The 19,589-nt window shown below is 51.5% G+C and overlaps 1 protein-coding gene and 1 long non-coding RNA gene across 2 annotated transcripts in view; one reads left to right on the top strand and one right to left on the bottom strand.

The window, feature by feature from the left end:
- Window positions 1-1,001: 1,001 nt before the first annotated feature.
- LOC138683195 (uncharacterized) lies at window positions 1,002-3,402 on the bottom strand. Its single transcript, XR_011322856.1, has 4 exons — window positions 3,274-3,402; window positions 2,236-2,268; window positions 1,622-1,693; window positions 1,002-1,143 (listed from the first exon to the last, which is right to left on the bottom strand). It is a non-coding gene; the product is annotated as an uncharacterized lncRNA (long non-coding RNA).
- Window positions 3,403-11,184: 7,782 nt separating this feature from the next.
- The window catches only part of LOC138683127 (olfactory receptor 14J1-like), a 29,087-nt gene continuing 20,682 nt past the window's right edge, over window positions 11,185-19,589 (top strand). Inside the window, exon 1 of the mRNA XM_069774651.1 lies at window positions 11,185-11,621. Within this exon, the coding sequence (XP_069630752.1) occupies window positions 11,185-11,621 (437 nt within the window). The remainder of the gene's footprint in view (window positions 11,622-19,589) is intronic.

Raw genomic sequence — 19,589 nt, 5'->3', positions numbered from 1 at the left:
CTGCTCGCCCATCAGGAACACAGTGATGACTGCAACCCAGGACATCCCTGTCTCCAGCTGATAGCATATTTCCATACATCCTGTATGGTATATCTAAATATTTTGATGGTTTTAATATTTTGTACCAGCCGTGGAAACTGGTTTGCTGCTAGGTGACTGTAAAAGTGAGATTTGGTAAATAATTATTAGAAATCTTATACTAACACTATGATTGAAACAATAGACAAAAGTATAGCCAAGCAATTAACTAGGAGAGGTAGTTACTCATAAGTTTTGCAGTTCTTTGCTCTTAGGACTAGATGTTCCTGTGCGCTAGATGAGAACAATGTTGAAACTGACCCCATGTGATTGAAGCTGCATTAAGCTTCAAGATCAAAGAACAAGGACAAGAATAAAGACTTCAAGGACAGCCAGCAAGAACTTCAAATGGGTCGGTGGTCGCAAAAGCAGCCCTTCGACTCGAGTCCTTCATTGCGCGTGATCGGATGTAGGCAGTACTAAGATAATCAGTTGCAATTATTTTTATGTATATGTATACTAATCTGATTAATATGCAATTAGTTATTCTATATAACCTGTTAGGGCTAAAGCTGTGGTATGCACACTAGGTGGAACTATCCCCCGTGCATCCAGCACAGCAATAGAGAATGCCTGCTTTCTAAAACTCCAAAACGAGTCTTGGATGGTTTCTTTGACCGGCTTTTCAGTATCACTCACTAGAGCCCTGGTAAGAACCTCTTTCCCGCTGTGCCTCCAAAACACCGGCTGCCCCGAGGGCTGGCACTGTCTGCCCCTCGCCTCTCCCAGCCTCCTGGGGGGACACTCCGGGTTGCCCTTATCTGGGGGCACATGGTGGGTGGGAAGGGGACACCCCAGGTGCCTGTGCTCCCTCAGCCACTCTGCTCATTGTGGTGGTGCAGCCAGAGAGGACCCAGGCATCTGGGCGCTGTCCAAGGAGACGGGACATGGATGCAGGCAGACACACACACACACACAGAGCGTAGCTTTGCTGAAGGGGTTTATTGATCATGAGAGGGAAATGGCCCAGGGCTCCCAGGGGATCAGGTGGGGTCATCCAGGGATGATCATCTCCTCATGCCGCTGGAGGGGGACAGGACAGGGCTGTCACCATCACTTGAGGACCTGCAAGAGAGAGCCCAAATTGTGACCCCCCCCCAAGTGTCCGCTGGGACATGAGAGAGGCCTTGTCCCCACCACCTCCCTCTGCAGAGACCTGGGGAAGGAGAAGGGAATTGGAGCCCTCAGTCTACCCAGGACAGGACTTGGCTCACCTGAGATCCAGGTGGCACCCAGAGCCCCCTACTCCAGGATGCCCCTATATCTCCCAGAAGTCTTCCCAGCCCTCACAGTGATCCTGGGGGTCTGTATGGCACAGACCCCCTGCCTGGCCTGCACAGTGACCTTCTGGCTCCATAGCGCCCTACTGCATGCAAGGAAAGGCATGGGGGCAGCTCTGTCCAGCTCCCCCTGGGACATGCATCAGGGACAGTCCCCTCTCTTTCCCTCTGCCATACGCAAGGTCTGCCCACCCCAGAGGGCTCCGGGATCCCCCGGGGCCCAGGATCCTTTGTGGGGCTGCAGACGCCCTGATGTTGCTCACCTGGACATCAGCAGCTACAGGCACACGTTTGTAGCGCAGAAGAAGTCTTGCCAGCTCCTCGTCCACGGGACTCTGGGGAGAAAGGGAGGGTTAGGGACATGCTTGGGTGCACTGGGGTGTACTGGGAGGCAGGGGAAAGCAATGGGATCCTTGGGGAAGGTGCCTCCGGGGAGAAATGGGCTACATGAGCTCGTATGGTGGTGCACAGAAAGCAGTGGGGGTCCTGGGGAGGGGGCCCACCTGGGTGTGTGGCTGTGTACTGGGGGTGTACTGGGTTGTAATGGGATGGATGGGAATGCAATGAGGGCCCTGGGGAAGGGGCCCTACCTGGGAAAGCACTGTGGTGCAGGGGTGTTCTCTGGGGTTGCAGTGGGGTGTACTGGGGCAGACTGGGTTGCCCTGGAGTGTTGTGGCCATAGAGGGAGAAGGTCTGGGGCCAGCAGAAGTCATCTAGTTCAGTTCAGTGAACCTTGTTCCTAAATCCAACTGACTCCTCTTGTAGAGAGAGCATGAAAGCTCACTGGGATGTCCCCGGTCCCAGCAAGGGATGGGAGCACCAAAGTGCCCTCCACTTCCCCAGACTCGAGGCCCTCCAAGTCCTCCCCACTACTTACCAGGTTAACTTCTCCACTTCCTTCCAGGAGTGCCTAGGGAAGGAGAGCAAAGGAGTGGTCTGGATTGGACCTTGATGGGGCTGTAGGTGGGGCACAGGTGTCCCCAGCCCCCCCCAGGACCATGGCTTCCCCCTGGTCTGAGCAGGAAAATCCCTTCTGCTCCCCTCCAGACCCATTCCCCCAAGATTCACCTGGGATACCTGTTCAGGCAGGGACCAGGGGTGGGGATGGAGACAAGGATAGTGTGGGGAATTCAGGGCCTCCAAAGAGGATGGGGGTGAGGGTGAGGGTGAGGGGGGCCCCCAGACAGTGCACTGGGGTGAATTAGTGGACCCCAAGGGACTGGGCTGGGGGTGCTGAAGGGGCAGGCCTGCGTGGGATGCAAGTGAGGGGTAAAGGAATTCAAGCGGAGGGGACACAGGGACTTCAAGTGAGGTGGGTGGTGGGAGCAGAAGGAAGAGGGCTGCAGAGGATGGAAACGAGGGGATTGGAAGAGTGTTTGGCAGTGGGGGTTCAAGGAAGGGGGTCTGGGGACGATACCACAGTGGACAGGATGAAAGGCAAAGGACTGAGGGGAAAGACTGAAAGAAAGGCGTTGGGAACAATCAACGGGAGGGCGTTTGGGGACCCTAGATAGGACATAGAGGAGATCCCAGGGAGGAGATGTCTGAGGGCACCAAAAAGATGGGATGGGGAGGCCCAAAAGGGAGAGATGGAGGGGGCACCAAGTCAAGACACCGGTGGGGGTCGTCACAGGAGTTTGTGGTGAACCTTCCCAAGGAACTCGGGCTCTGGGCACAAGAAGATTAATTGCGGGGGAAGTGGAGGGAAGAGATGGAATTGGGGGAGGGAGAAAGCTGCATTGCCCAGGGCTGGAGGAGGCGGGAGCTTGGGGATGCTCCTTGCTTGGGAAAGGGAGAGGCCAAATCAAGGGTTTTCGTGCTCACCACTACAATTTTGTTCTGCAGGAGAGCTGATGCCCTGCAGCCAAGACCCCTCCCCAGCCTTGAGCCTCTCCCCGTGGCATTGAGGACTCACCTGAGCATCTTCTGGCATGCACAGCAGGATGGTGAAGAGCAGGGCCAGGCTCAGCACGGCGACCTTCATCTTCCTCTGCAGTTTGGTGAGTGCTGGGTGAAGCTGCAGAAGGTGAGGGGCAGATTTATCCCTCCCAGGACTCCTCCTTTCCTCCCTCCCTGAGAGCCCCCAGGGCAAAGCCAGGCTTGGCAGAGACGCCAGCCCTGGCAAGGAGCCCACCCCTGGCACACAGTTGCCCCCGCCTTCGGCACTGATCCAGCCACCTTCCCTGGCATCGGTCCGGCTTCCTGCATGGGGCAGCTGCATGTGGAAGGGCCCAGGCACCTGGGGGTGGTGAGGGGGGGACAGCCAGTCAGCCTCTGACAGCTGGACACCCTACGGTGACAACCCACTGCTCCAGCACAAAACCATCCTCCCAACAGCCCCCCAAAGCCAGATCCCCCCATCTCCCAGTGCCACTCCCCTCCCAGGCCAGCCTTTCCCTCCGGAACTCCCCCAGAGATGAGGTCAGCCTCAAACCAGGGGTCTCTAAGAGTCATCTCTGACCCCTCTCCAGCCCCTTGGGTAAACAGCGGGCTGGGACTGACCCCTCTTCTTGGGGCACCAGGGACCCCGGGGTTTGGGAACACCGGGAGGCGGGAGGACAACTGGGGGTATGGGCAATGGGGACAGCCAGATGGCTGGGATCTTCAGTCACTGGAGGCAATGGGGAGCACTGGTGAATGTTGGGCACTGGGAGATGAGGGTAAGGCTTGGGGGAAGCGCTGGGGTGGTCGCAGTGCCCAGCTCCAGCCCACCCCATTTCCCTTGCACTACAGGCCCCAAACTGGTCCAGTCCCCAGCCACGGCCCCCCCAGAGCAGAGATCAGAGGGGACTAAGCCCCACCCTGGCCCTCACCTTGCCACTGCCTGGGGCTGCTGTGCCCACCCAGACAAACCTGGGTCCCACTTCTGCAGAGTTGCCCCCAGCCGGTGGGTCCCAGTAACCCTGTCCCCAACAAGGCTCTGGCTCCAGACCTGTTCCTGGCTGGCACTTGGCCACAGCTCACCAAATGTCCCTTCAATGCCCTCATCCTTGGCCCAGGTCAGTGCTGTCCCTGAGCAGGACTTGGCTCTCCAGAGGGACACGATGAAGCGGACACTTGTCTGCAGGCAGCCACTCAGAGCTAATTGTGGGGACAGAGCTGCCCTGGCAAGAGGAGGGATGTTTGTCCCTGCAGCATCTCTGATAAGCCGTGTTTGCCCAGGGCCCGTGGCACCAGGAACCGGTTCTGCAAGCTTGGTCTTCACGAGAGTGCCCGATCAGGGAGACTGTGGTGGGGGTTAAAGCAGCCTGGATGCCTGGGCTCCCCTCCAGCCCCAGCAGCTGGCAGAGGTGGGCAGTGCTGGGGGAGCGGGCAGGAGCAAGTCCTGGGGCACCCTGCACACCTGGGGCTCTCCCGCTGCCCTGGGGACAAGCTGGAGCCCAGAGGCAGGGGCATTCCCAGGGAACAGCCTGACCACCAGGGTGTTGCTCTCCTTTGGGAAAGCTTGGTGGCACAGGAGTCCTGCTGGAGTGGGGCTTAGAGCAGCCTGCGTGATGGAGCTGCCTCCGCAGGGGCACTGCATGCCTTTCCCTCTCTCCCCCTGCCTGCCCTGCAGCTGTCCCTGGCTTTCCAGGGTGGCTCCTTCACAACACTCCTGTCCCAAACATCACCATCCTGGGGGCCCGGGGCAGCACCCTTTGCCCAGTGTGGGGTCGGGGCAGCGTGGGATTGTACGCAAGTGGTTCAGCTCTCCCCTCTGACTGGGGAGAGCCACTGGGTGAAGGTGCTGGCCTGGCTCACACAAGCCAAGCAAGACCTTTTCCAGCAATCCAGAATTGATGGACCTGTCCTTTCCAGTCGTGACACTCACACAATCTGCCATCGCTGCTCTCTTCAAGGATGCAGAGGGAATGGCTGGTACCACTGTTAGCAGGGACAAACTCATAATGAAGATGAGCATGTTTTGGATCAACAGGCTCCGGCACCCCTGTTTTGCCTCCCTGTAGGTGCCCACAACTATCAGAAGAGATAGATAACAGGACAGGTATTCATTTATGTCTGCATAATGAGAAGACCAGCATTTTTACTGGTGGTGTGAGCTAGCACGGGGATGAGATAGGGCCAGTAAGTTCTCAACCAGGAGACGCAGCACATATTTACTTGTCTCTTTAGGTAGCTGATAGTCAGAAGTAACCACACGTAATGACCAGCAAACCCACTAGCCACACTGAGCAACGGCAGCATTGAACGCATTGGACTCATTGCCTGTCCGGAGTTTGTGGGACATCAACATTACGATAGCAGACCCATGAATACTTCGTAAGGCTGTCAGGTTCCTCTCTAAACTCATCCTCTGTTTGTTATGTGCCGCAGTAATTCAAACACCCACGCTGTGCTTCCCAATCGCCATTCACTTCCAAAACCATCCAGCAGCCCACGTCACATGCCTCAAAGTAAAACAGTGCTCTATTTTAGTCCTCTGTCTATGAAGGTGTGAGGAACATTTATTTCTATGAGACACAAGCTGGGAATCAAAGGCTGGTGGTAAAATCTGGTTTAGGTTTTGAAGTCAGTGGGAGGTTTGACTGAGTTTCAGTGCAGCCAGGGTGTCACGGCCTTTGTTCCCATGATGATACAGACTCCCGTCACAGCTGCAAAGAAAGCCTGTCTGATTTTATCCACATGAAAAGAGATAAATAAAAATACACTGATACGTGGTGCATGAGAACTGTACATGGCTCAGATCCTTCACTGACAATATGTGTCATTTTTTAAGGGTGATGGTTATATCTTTACGGGACACTAACTATAAATAAGAGATGTGTTGTGGATCAGTTGTGAAAAGATCTAAGGCAACTGACTTGAATATTTGCTTTGGAAAGTGCCCAAAGAGCAGGCAGTCAGGCACCTGGAGGATTTTCATTTTGACTGCTTCTGCTTTCTGCGCTATTTATTAGATAGCTAAGTTACACAGTGTTGAATTGGAGCGCATATTTAAGTATGCTGTGACGTTATTTGTATTCTGAAGTGATTTTGAAAAGAATCGATGAATTGTACGCACTGTCATAACTGAGGGATATTGACTTAGGAGAGGTCAAGGCTGCCTTTGAGCTAAATGCAAAGCAGGTGGACAGCACTTGATCACCACTTAACATGAAAGGTGCAATTCAGGAAGATCCCATCTTCTGGTTTAATGGTTGCTAAAAAGATATGCTCCCGTTTTTGTAACACAAGCGTAATTAAAAAGTAAAATGCCACTAGTTTGACAAAGAGATGGACAAGAGACTTTACAAGGTTGGTCTAAAGTGTAGCTACCCCTACTCGTGCTGTCTCCCTCCACCTTCTCTGAGCAGGGCTGAGAGCACTTCTGAATTTTCTCTGTTTTCCTTGCAGTCTCTTCTATGAGGCAGTGGAATTTTTACCACATTTATTTTCCCGATAAAGTTTTAGCATGGTTGTTCTCCTCAGGTGTTGAGCTGCAGTGAGGTATCCTGTTTTTGTACAAAGGGAAAGGGGAGAAAAAGAAAAGTGCATGTACTACCTCTTCTTTGGTGGAAACCCTGGGTTTAACTGTTCATCTTGCTTACGTATATAGGGTTGGAGCCTCAGCGTTCACCCCAGCTCTCCCCTCTACCATTTGCAGATGTATTTTCCACAACCTCATTGTCGGAAACGCAGGGATGGAGAGAGAGACCTGATGGTTTGGGTTTTTTTTTTTTCAATTTCTCCCACTGGAGAATGGGAAAGAGAGAGGGTGAACTCTCCCTGTGTTACAGGGCTCCAAGCGTTCTGATGACTAATTCTGTGAGCTGCCTTGAACATAATGACTTTGTCTGCTCTAATTTTCAGATTGCCAAAGGAAATTCCCAAGAGCCTCCAAGAGGATGCCTCCAGATGCTGCCCTGTCTCTATGAACTGCTCCATTTGAGTTTGCAGGTACCTGCACACACCTTTGACCACCTCTGACACCTCAGATGTAACCAGACATTTGCACCTCACTCCCAGCATCCCTCTCCATTGATGAGCAAGGGAGCTGAGATGAGGAGCTCACATGCAGGTGCTTATTCGGTGCACGCCTGAACTGAGGCAAGAGGAATCCCACCTCCTGAGGGTTTGTGGCAGGCATGGGAGGGAGCTGAGTCCCCTTCCAGCACCCAGGATGAGATGCCTCCATTGACTCAGCTGAATCCCTTTGCTCAGAGGGGTAAAGGAGCTCCCTGCCTGTCACTGTCTGGGTGTCCTGTGTAAGGATGGATCAAGGAAAGGTGATTCTCATGTCCAAATCTTTTCCTCACAGGAGAAATAACAGTGCTGTGAATAAGTGTCTCTCCCCAGCAGAGAGAGGGAACACCAGTGATTGCTTCAGCCTGTTTCCCAGCAGGTTCCCCTGGAGCCCCAGGGACACCTGGAGGGAGCCCAGAGGGGGCAGAGAAAGGGCTGCCTTGGGCTGGTCCTCTGCTGCTGAGCTGGGCTGGGCTCCTGGGCTGGAGGGAGCTCATGGCAAGCAGGCAGCACTGCAGACAGACAGCTCTGCCCAGGAGCAGCTCCTCTGCAAAGCGCAGCAGGGCTGAGGGCACTGCCAGCAGGCACCGAGGGGAGAGGAGTGATGCAGAGAGAGTTTAAAGGCGGTCTGGGGTGAGAGGATGCAGAGAGCTGACTCAAAGAGAATTCTTCACAGCCCTCTGCACAGTAAGTCTCTGGCTGCAGGGAAAAGCTGTGTGTTGGGGCAGGGACTCTGCCACCGGTCAGGGTAAGGACTCAGCCTGCCTGGGGAACTGTAACAGCAGAGTGGGGAGAAGCTGTGGGTGGAAGGAGCAACCCTTGGTGGGACAGGGCAGGGCAGGGTCCTGCTGCTGCCAAGAAGATGCTGTGTGGGTCAGGGATGCTCAGAGCTCCCAGTCACCCCCGGAATATTTCAAACAGGATGTTTCAAAGAGAAGAACAAGGCAGGGATTAGTATAAAGATAAGGAGCTTTCCTGAGTCTGTCTTCTCAGTTTCCAATTCCAGAGGGAGAGAGAGGGAGGAGAGAAAAGGAGAAGTGGAAGAGGAGCTCTTAAGTTTCAACAAGTCCCTGAGACTCCTGAGCTGCAACTTTGAGTGATCAGTAGGTCTGCCAAGAGCTTCCTAAAATGCCTTCAGCCACTCCCCTGCCTATGGACAGCACCAGAATCACCTGCTGGACCTCTCAGGGTTGTTCTGATCTGCCCTTTTCCAGCTGCAAAAAGGAGCATGCACCTGGCTGATAGCATATGTCCATACATTTCATGTGATTTGTTCAAACTTTTATGTTTTTAATACTTTGTACCTTCTATGAAAACTGGTTTGCTGCTAGGTGACTGTGCAAGTGAGATTTGATATATGATATATATATTAACACTATGGTTAAAACAATGGACAAAGGGTAACCGGGGAGATAATTACCAAGTCTAGTCAAGTGATTAACTAGTAATTATTCATATGTTTTGCAGTTCTTTGCTCTTATGAAGAGATGTTCCTGTACACTAGATGAGAACAATGCTGAGAGTGACCACATGTGATTGAAACTGCTTTAAGCTTCAAGATGAAAGAACAAGGACAAGAATAAAGACTTCAAGGACAGCCAGCAAGAACTTCAAATGGGTCGGTGGTCGCAAAAGCAGCCCTTCGACTCGAATCCTTCATTGCGCGTGATCGGATGTAGGCAGTACTAAGATAATCAGTTGCAATTATTTTTATGTATATGTATACTAATCTGATTAATATACAATTAGTTATTCTATATAACCTGTTAGTGCTAAAGCTGTGGTATGCACACTAGGTGGAACTATCCCCCGTGTATCCAGCACTGCAATAAAGATTGCCTGCTTTCTAAAACTCCAAAATGAGTCTTAGTTTCTTCGACCGGCTTTTCAGTATCATGGCCAGTGCCCTGCAAACAGGCAGGTTTCTGTAGGGCCAGGGGGAGTGCACAGAGATTGGGATGGGATCTGTGAGTGCTGACAGGGAAAAGAAATGGCGCAGGGAAACACCTCCCAGGAGGAAAATCTCCAGCCAGCAAGAATATGATCAGGAATGAGAGGAAACAAAACCAAGAAATGTTGTGGGAGGGAGAATTCAGAAATCTCTGTATGATCCCCTCCAGCGCAGACCCCTTCCTCTGAGCAACCCCCCTTGCCTCCTCTCCCTCCCAGCAAAGCCTCTGCCCTTCAGAACTGGGGGGTCCAAAGCATGAACCATGTCCTCAGCAGCCAGAGCTCCAGCAGAGCCGTGGGTGCAGCTCTCCAGCCACGTGCCCATTTCCCTCTGCAGAGCTCAGGGCTGAGAGCATCTACCTGGCACTGTTGGTGTCTGGGAGGAGGTCTGAATAGCCGAGTAAGCAGAACTTTCCTGAGTGCCCGGCTGCCTCTCTGCTTGCCTTTCTCAGCCAGACCCTCACTGCATTTTCCATGATTCTCCGGTTGTCTGTGTTGTTTTTAGTGTTATTTCATTCTTGCTGTCAGGCTGTCCGGGAATGGGAGTTTCAGCTGCAGAGTCACACTCTGACCTTGTGGGTCCTCCTATGCAGGTGTGTCCATGGAAATGAGGTGTCCCAGCTTTCACCTGTGGGGCTGTGGGCAATGCAGTCTGTGGGGCTGGGGAATGAGCTGGTTTTCCCTGAATTAGATGTAATCATTAGGACATTGGCTATCTCTTTGGGGCGGCTTTCCAAGCTGTGAGCTGTCCTTAAGCATGGAAATCATTCACATAGCAGCTTTCTGTTATCTGAAAGCCCACAAAGCCAGGTGCAGAGATGTTATCTATGACTGAGGAAATGCTTTTGGAGTGATGAAATGATCCGTGTATGTCCTTGGCTAGAAACAGGGTGTTGAGACCTTGAGAAAGGGTGAGGCATTGAGTGGTCTGCAGTGGGTCCCTCTGCTCTCAGCAGCATCTGGTGGCTTTTATTGGTACCATGGGAGTGTGATGACACTCCATCTGAGAAAACTGCAAGCATGGGGCAGCTGGGAACAAGCCCAACCACTTCCATTCACTCCTCTCTAAGCCACAGTGAATCCCTTTGCCTCTCGTGTCTCACAGCTGGTCACTCTGAGTGCAGTAGAAATGATCACGATTTCTGATTTCAGAGAACACTCACAAGGCAGGATGGGGGAAGTAGGTAAAAAACCCCAACCCCCCTAAATCTCCTTTCTGCACCCACATTCTTTAACACTGGGAGTGCAGATGCTGACAAGCCCTCCTGTGTTAGAAGTGATTTTACCTGATGTGTTCTGAATATCAAACCCAGCCTCCCTGCCACGTTCCCATCTGCCCACTGCAGTGGGGCTGGGTCGACTCCTCAAGAGACAATGGGCAGAGGCCCTGCTCCAGCACACAGAGCCACAGAAAATGAAGTGGAAGACCAGAGGCAGAATGAAATTTCCTCCTGAGGAAGGGAAAAGGGTGCGTGTGTGGCAGGGGGAGGGTGTATGAGACATATCTTTGTTTTTACTCAGAGATATTTCTGGTAACTTCTCACTGCCTTTTCCTCCTTGGACAGTCCCCCGTGTCCAGAGGAAGCATATGCCCAATGGCAGTTCCATGACTGAGTTCCTCCTCCTGGCATTTGCAGACACCCGGGAGCTGCATCTCTTGCACTTCTGGCTCTTCCTGGGCATCTACCTGGCTGCCCTCCTGGGAAACGGCCTCATCATCACCGCCATAGCCTGTGACCACCGGCTCTGTGCTCCCCTGTACTTCTTCCTCCTCAACCTCTCCCTCCTCGATCTGGGTGCCATCTCCACCACTGTCGCCAAAGCCATGGCCAATTCCCTCTGGAACAACAGGGCCATTTCCCGCCCAGGATATGCTGCTCAGATCATTCTGTTTATATTTTTGATGTCAGCAGAATCTTATCTCCTCACTGTCATGGCCTATGACCGCTACGTTGCCATCTGCAAACCCCTGCACTACGGGACCCTCCTGGGCAGCAGAGCTTGTGTCCACATGGCAGCAGCTGCCTGGGGCAGTGGGTTTCTCCATGCTGTGCTACACACTTCCAGTACATTTTCACTACCCCTCTGCCAAGGCAATGCTGTGGACCAGTTCTTCTGTGAAATCCCCCACATCCTCAAGCTCGCCTGCTTGGACTCCTTCTTCAGGGAAGTTGGGGTACTTGTGGTTAGTGTCCTTGTGCACTTCTATTGTTTTGTTTTCATTGTGCTGTCCTATGTGCAGATCGTCAGGGCTGTGCTGAGGATCCCCTCTGAGCAGGGACAGCACAAAGCCTTTTCCACGTGCCTCCCTCACCTGGCTGTGGTCTCCTTGTTTGTAATCACTGGTGTTTTTGCCTACCTGAAGCCCCATTCCATATCCTTCCCCATCCCTGGACCTGCTGCTGGCAGTTCTGTACTCAGTGGTGCCTCCGGCAGTGAACCCCCTCATCTACAGCATGAGGAACCATGAGATCAAGAATGGTATTAGGAAACTGATTTCATGGACTCCTGTTTAGCACCAAGAAACATCCCATCTCTCCACAAATGACTGCCAGGGTATTCCACACCAGTCCTGATTTTCTTGTTGTTTTTGTTGTTCTCTTTATTGTTACTGTAATTGTTATTCTTCATTTATAATGTTCCTACAGTAATGTTTGGAGTCCTTTTACTTCTACAGAGGTATGAACCCCCTCTTTCTTACCTGGAGCCTCTCTAAAGGTGTCTAATGCTTGTTGAGAGCTGAACACATTACAACATCTGTGTAATAAAATGAGATCTCTTCTGTGCTGCGCGTGAACACTGGGCTTGTCTTCCAAGGCCGGAGTCAGGAGTTGCTCAGGGTTCTGCATGACTGCAGGAGCAAAGCCTCTCGGTCACCTTGTGACCATGTAGAGATCAAGGATTGGATTTAGGACTCTTCCCGTCAGTGTCTAGTGACAGTGGAGGCCATGGCTGGTCACTGAGTGACATACCCAAGGCTGTCACATGTCAGATGGGGCAGACGTCATTCTCAAGGGGAAACTGGAGCTGCCTGGCGATCCCCCAGGCTCTCCAGGGACAGAGTGTGCCCGAGGTGGGCAGTGAATGGAGCCCCTCTAAGTGAGAGAGCACCCAAAGTGGAGTCACCGAAGGTAAAGTGCCAAATTGGTGTATCCACAGGGAAACAAGGACTCTGCAATCCCAGAGGAGGCAGCAGGGACCCCGCAGCATGGGTGAAGGAGCCTGGAGAGTGATCAGTGTCACCTCCATTCAGTGGAGGCCCACTCATCTCTAGTGTTGATGCAGAGGAAGGCTGTGGGTCACTCAGAATTGCTCTGTCAGGGCTTGCAGGCACTTGTACGTGTCTCGGACCACCCCGGCACTGCAAATGCAGCAGGCCACACAAAAGTGTGAGTAACTAACTGCCACCCTCCATCCCCACTCATTAGAGAAGGAGCTCAGACCAGGTACTCGCATGCAGGAGCTTCTTTTGTGCACATCTGCGCTGCAGCAAGAGGGTGGGTCTGTGGGGTGCATGGGGGAGCTGAATACCCATCCCCTCCGAGGGTTTCTAACCAGAGGCTGGATATCTGCGCTGGCTCGGCAGAGTCACTGCCCTACGGAAGGGGAAATGGACCTCTTGCTGTCACTGCCTAGGGACAGAAATGGGGGTTAACAGAGGGGGAAATCTCCATCTCTTTTAGACACCTGCTCTCTGAAATCATGCTCTTGGAATTAGCTGCCCTCCACTCTTTGGAGAGGGAATTCAAGGACACAGTCAGAAAATTGGTTTCAGAGCCATTTTTCATCTAGAATGCCTTGACCAGCCCTATGCAGTCATGGCACCCATGGTATCTAAGGGCAGGTCTGCAATCTGCTTGGTTTTTCTTGTTGCGGTCTCTGTCATACTTGCGATCCTACAGAAATGTTTGGATTCATCCCAGCTGTGCTAATGGTGAAACCTGCTGTGTGTGACCTAGAAGCATTCTGTAAATGCTTACAACATTATCACAGCTGGCTCCCCAATGCTATGTCTTTAAAAAGTGTCATCTCACCACCACAGAGACCTTCAGTGCAGGTCCTGCAGACCGGGCTATAATTCAAAAGATCATGAAAGGACATTGTCATTCAGCTGCACCCTAAAAGATCCTCTGGCTTTCATTTGGTTCCCTACTGACCTGGAGGATGAGCTCAGCACCCCAGTGTGATCTGTTGGGGACCCACATCTGGATGCAGGGCTCAGGTGTCAGTGCCTGGCGCAAAGAGAGTTGGAGAGTTGTCTCATGCTTACCTGCCTTGGGCTGCCACACGGGCTAATGGCCAACACTCATCCTTTCTGGAGGTGAATCAGGAGAGCTCAGGGGATCTGAAGGGTCAGCGTGTGCCCAGGAGTGAGTGGGGAGCTTCACAAATTGAGGGACCACCCAAGGCATGGCCATAAAAAGGGAAAACAGTAAATCCAAGTGTGAGAAGGTAATGGAGGGCTCTGCAATCCCAGGAGAGGCAGCAGGGACCCAGCAGGCACAGGGAGGGAGGCTGGAGAGTGATTCATGCACCCTCAGGAAAACAGCCGTGGCCTGGATCTAGTGTAGCACCCAAACACCTCTCGTGCTTCTAGATTAAATAACAAAGAGTAATCCATTTCTGTACGTGCAAGTTCAGGGCTGGCTGCTCTATGGCTGGAGCAGCAGGAGCTGCTGGAGGGGTCCCAGGATCCCCAGGACCAGGGTTTTTGCACTGTCCTGGTGAGCGGGGCTGGCAGTGGGAATGGGGGGAAGGCAAAGGCTGTCTTGGTGAGGACTTTCCTGGATACAAAAGAGTCACTGGACTCCACTTCCTCATGCCATTGCTGGCCTGCAGTTTGGGGCTGACAGGAAGGCTGACATGCCCTCTTTGATGCCTCTGCTGCCCATCTTCCTGGGACTGCTGTTCCCTTCAAAAGAGCTTGGGCTTTGGTGGGAGATCCCAGAGCTCTGAAGCTCCCTGTGGTGGGTACCAGGGAGAGCTGGGAATGGGGCTGAGCTTGTCTGGAAAATGGAGATGAGCATCGAGCTCTTCAGTATGACTGGGGAGTGTGGGCTAACAGCATTGTACTCATGGTGCAGCACTAGCACTTGCTGGAGAGAAACCAAGTGTGGAAGGTGCAGAAGAAAAGCTCGGTCTGATCCCTTGCTCCCTGGACACAAGGAGAAGCTGCTGTGGGACACTTGTCACAGGGTAGCCCCTCACATCACTCGCCTCCAGTGCTGGCTGCTCAGCCCAGCTGTGGGGTGGTACATGGCCAGCTCCATCCTCCCACACGTCTCCATGTCTTAACTAAGGAAAAAAAAAAGCCAGCCCAGCATGGCTTGTCTTCTGGACCAGACCGCAAGAGGTCCCAGAAGATGGCTGTGTCCTATGCCTGTGTGAAATGCAGCTGGGGTTAGCAGGGACTGGGTGCTCAGGTCCCACAGTTTCTGCTAGGAGGGCTTGGGAAACAGGGAAGCCTCAGGCAGAGGAAAAAGGTGCTGAATACCTCAGGTCTGTACATGCCCTTGGCTACAAGGTCCCCTGCCCCACTGAGCAGCAGGTACACATTTTCCTTAGCTCCTATCGTAGCTTTTGCTATGGATTTACTTAGAGAAGCTCTTCTGGTTACCCACCCCTTGCTGGTTCCAGCTCCAGCTGAGCTCTAACTAGAGTTGCCCTGACTCTACCCTTGCATGCACAGACACAGTCTCTGCATTCCCCCTGGGCAGCCTGACCCTCTTTCACTTGCCTGTGCACATTCTCCCAGCAGCCTGAGCTCAGGTGCTCCTGCCAGGGTAGAGGTGGAGGATCACCAGGAGCAGCTCCGGAGGGAGCTCCCCAGGGAAAAGCTGTGCCCAGCCCTGGGGAAACTCTGCCCTGAGCATGAGAAAGGCAGCGGCAGGAGGGCAGGGGTAGGCTGGAAGAAGAGCAAGAGGCTCTGCAAAAGCCCGAGGGAAAACATTGCCAAAGCCTGGGCTTGAGCCAGGGACCTTTAGGTCTTCACTCTAACACTCTCCCAGCTGAGCTTCTTCAGCTCTGCCCCAGGAGCCCTAGTCCCCATGCCAGACATGCAAGGGCACAGAGAGATACAGAAGACATGTGTTCCTCAGGGAGGTTCCTGGGAAAAACTGTGCCCAGCCCCGGCAGGGGGAAGCTGGCTTCTTCCTGCCCAGGCCTGCTAGCCAGGCAGCACCAAGGGCCCATCTCCTGCCACCCCACCTCAGCCCGCTCCTGAAATGTTTCATCGCAGCCCCCGAGGCAGCTGGGGCTGTTTGGGGATCATGGGCAGTCTGTGGCAGAAGGACGGGACATGGGCACAGCATCAGCAGTGCTGACAATGGCGTGACAAAACCTGCCCTGGGCAGCACAGCTGAGGCGCTGGATGACTGACGCCTTCATGGCCAGCTGGGATCCAGGTTTGTGGTGAATGCCAGGTCAATGTCAGGAGTTCCAGGAGTCTTGCGGGCTTCCAGTTCAAACGGGATCTTAGCAAAAGCCGGACACAAGCAACTACAAAGGCTGAGGGTGGAAAAAGAAGTGTGGGGCTGATGAAAGAGCTCTCTTTGCTGTAGGAAAGCGAGGTCTCAGGGCATGCAGAGTCTGTGTTGGTTCCATAGCTCTCTTGCTTTACTTTTGCAGGAGCAAGACTGTTTTGGTCAAAGGGAGGAGATGACAGGCAGGGTTGAAGAAGACTTGAATACCTCCAAGAATAGGGAGGACACAGCATCTCTTGGCAACTGACTTCATGGTGAAAACTTTTCTCCTTATTGCCTGGTGCCTTCTCTGCTCCAGGCTGAACAAGCTTTGCTCCCTCAGTCTTGCCTTAGATGGCAAGTGCTCCAGCCTGCCCCCAACCCAACAGTCTCATAGCCCTCTGCTGAGCTTGCTCCAGCTCATCAGTGTCTTTCCTGCACCAGGATGAGGGACGGGGCACAGGAGACCAAAGCTGGACACAGTGTTGTCCAGGTGGTCTAAGAAGCTCTGAGGAGAGAGGGATAAACACTTTCCCTCATCTTCTGGCTGTGTCCTCCTCATACAGCCCAGAATGCTGTTGGCTTTCTTGGCTGACAAGGCACCCTGCTGGTTCACGTGCAGTTTGCCATCTAGCAAGACCTCCAGGTCATTAATAAAACTATCAAGCAGAACAGCTCCCAGGACAGGACAGACCTTTGCAGTACTTCACTTGCTCCTGGCTCCAGGCAGAGTGTTACCTGTTCAGGAGGATGCCCTGTCCTCTCTCAGCAGCTGTGGATGAAGCCCCACAGATTTGTATGGGTCAAGTTCTCTCCTCGATCCTTGTGCACTGTTGGGATTTCCTCTCCTCCTTGTACAAATTTTGAAGAATGTAAATATATTTCATAAGAGGAGACAGTCAGACATGAAACTGAGAAGAAAACTACCTTGTCCAAAAAGCTGGAGCTTCCAGGAAGCTTCCAGTTTGAAGGAAATTTTTCAGGAATGGCCACCGGCTCAGTCATGAGGCACGGTTACTGTCTGCTGTACTGACCGAGCTTTGCTGGAGCTCCTTTCAGGTGTAGGGGGCTGGAGGCAAGGAGTTTTTTCCTTTTCCTGTCTCCTCCAGTAAGTTCACGGTGGTGCATGGAGGGATTGTTGTAAATATTTTGATAAAAGAAATTAAAATCTAATTACAAAGGAGTTTGGTTTGATTAAAAAGTAGAAATTATGAAGCATAGGTATGGGAGTGTTAAGTTTGAAATGTAGCCATAGGAACTTAGGAACTTAGAAAATGTATAATGTGTAACCATAAAAATTCAAGTACTGTCTAAAATCATTTAACCACAGAAGCTTTGTCAAAGATTGGTAGCCTTGTAGTGTTTGTTTTAGAAACTGAGGAAACCGTTATGGACACCAGTTTGCTGCTTGGAAACACCTGCGAGGTCAAGAAGTGGACGAGTGAGGAAGACTATGAAAGACCACCAGAGGACTCCTGAAGACCACCAGAGACCTTCACTGCGCCTGCGTAAAGGACATTTACATATGCTAATGATTTCCCGGAAACCTAATGAATATGCATAATCTTTCTTGGAAATCTAATGAATATGCATGAATAAGTTTTGATATAAGGTGTATTGTTTTGGTGTTCAGGTGTGCGTGGTTCGTGAGAGGACTCACCTGCGCACCCGGCCGTCAATAAAGAAGTGTCTGCTTATCTACACTAAATTGGTGTTGATAAGTTCTTTATTCCGAGTTTTTCGGCAAGAGTTTCTGGCGACCCAGGTGGGACCTCGCTGAGAGAGACCGGAGGAGTCGGGGACCTGATCGGTTCCTGCTGGCACCGAGGATTTCTCGGGGATACCCATCGACCCCCGATCCATAAGGCTCTTTGAGATGTCCCCTGGATTTTGGTAAGACACTTCTTTTTTTAAATATTAAGGATAGTGGGTTAGAGTTCCACTAAGTGGGGTTAGAGTCCCCCCCGGTGGGTTAGAGTCCCACCGGTAGTGGGTTAGAGTCCCACTAAGTGGGGTTAGAGTCCCCCCAGTGGGTTAGAGTCCCACCAGTATCGTCTTGCCTGTCAGATGCGGCGAAAGCTGCACAGGGTTGGACTAAAGGATCCTGAAGTGAAAGCCTAGGCGTCTGCCCGTAAGACATAAGCGAAAGCTATTGCTGGGTTGGACAATTTGGGAGTGGGTTAGAGTCCCACAACTTTTGAGGATTCTGGGTTAGAGTCCCAGCTTCAAAAGCAGAAGTGGGTTAGAGTCCCACAACTTTTGAGGATTCTGGGTTAGAGTCCCAGCTTCAAAAGCATTTTGGAAACTTTGGGTTTGAGTCCCGATTCCAAGGAATTTTGAGAGTGTATGTGTATCTTTGTGAGATATTTTGTGTGTATCACAAATCAGAATTAAGAGTGTGGTATAGTGTGTTATATGTGAGTGTGAGTTTTGTAAGCGTGAGACGTAGTGCCTCCAACTGAGGTTGGAAGTTTTAAAAGGGTGAATACATTTTGTGGGTTAATAATCTTGCCAGGGGATATTGGTTATGACTCTTGCCTAGGGAAGTCGGTTCTGTCCGTGCCCTAGACAAGCAGGTGGACTCCATTACCTGGCAACAACTGTTGTTTGTATTCACTTGATATCTGGCATTTAATATATGTATTTGGTATTTGATATTTGGTTTGGCATCTGACATTTGATAATTGATTATTGATTTTTGATACTCGATATATATTTAATAGATATTTGGTAGTGGGTATAAATATAATGGCATTGGCCAAACTATTTAAGAGTAAGAGTATGGGAAATATATCTACTGATGGAAAGATACCGAAAACATCTCCTTTGGGATGTTTGTTAGCACATTGGGGTGAATTGCACGATGATTTGCGGAAAAGTCAGATGATTGAGTACTGTAATCATTGGTGGCCTCTGTATATATTAGAGGATCAGGAAAAGTGGCCCGTGAATGGGACACTGAATTATAACACCATTCTGCAGTTAATGTTGTTTTGTAGAAGAGAAGGGAAGTGGAGTGAAATACCATAGGTGGATTTATTTTTTATTTAAGACAGAGACGGGATTGGCAGAATGAATGTAAGCTGACTGGTAGGGACAATTTGGTAATGGCTATGACTTCTGATAAGAAAGAAAAGAAATGTGGTTTGGCATGTGATGTTGGAAAAGAGTGCTTAAAGAAAATAACTGTCCCCAAAGAGGACGAAGGGCCAGAGTTGGATATATCCCCTCCCAGGAGAGGACTAAATTGGGGTCGAGAGCATAGAGAACAGATGGAAGAACCAGAAAGTAGTGGAATAGAGGATGTGGGGGAAGGACCGTCTGAAGTTGTAATTCATACCCCCATTTCTCGAAGGACTCGACAGCAGGTACAAGCAATAGCAACAATAGCTCCCCTGCGGCAGGGAGTCGGTAACGATGGGCCGGTGTATGCAAAAGTGCCCTTTTCCGTTATGGTTTTGATGGCTTGGAAGCAGGCAGCTGGAGTATATAGAGAAGATCCTGAGAGAGTAGGCAGAGTGGTAGATACTACAATTAGAACACAGAATCCAGACTGGAATGATTTACAGGTGATTTTGGATAATTTGTTAGATGATACAGAAAAGCAGACGGTACTAAAGACTGGCAAAGCACAGGCAGAAGTGGCTGTACTGAGTGGGACAACAGGTGGAACATTAGAGCAGAACTTTCCGTCTGGGGATCCGCAGTGGGATCCAAACAGCAGAGAACATAGAGAAAGGTTGACTCGGTATCAGAAATGGATTTTATATGGAGTTAAACATGCTATGCCTAAATCTTTGAATTGGTCTAAACTATATGAGGTGAGACAAGATAAGAATGAATCTCCCTCAGCGTTTCTGGAAAGACTGAAGGAGGT

This window comes from Haliaeetus albicilla, chromosome 31 (genome assembly GCF_947461875.1).
Source record: "Haliaeetus albicilla chromosome 31, bHalAlb1.1, whole genome shotgun sequence".
NCBI lineage: Eukaryota > Metazoa > Chordata > Aves > Accipitriformes > Accipitridae > Haliaeetus > Haliaeetus albicilla.
This window is presented reverse-complemented; position numbering and strand designations above follow the sequence as displayed.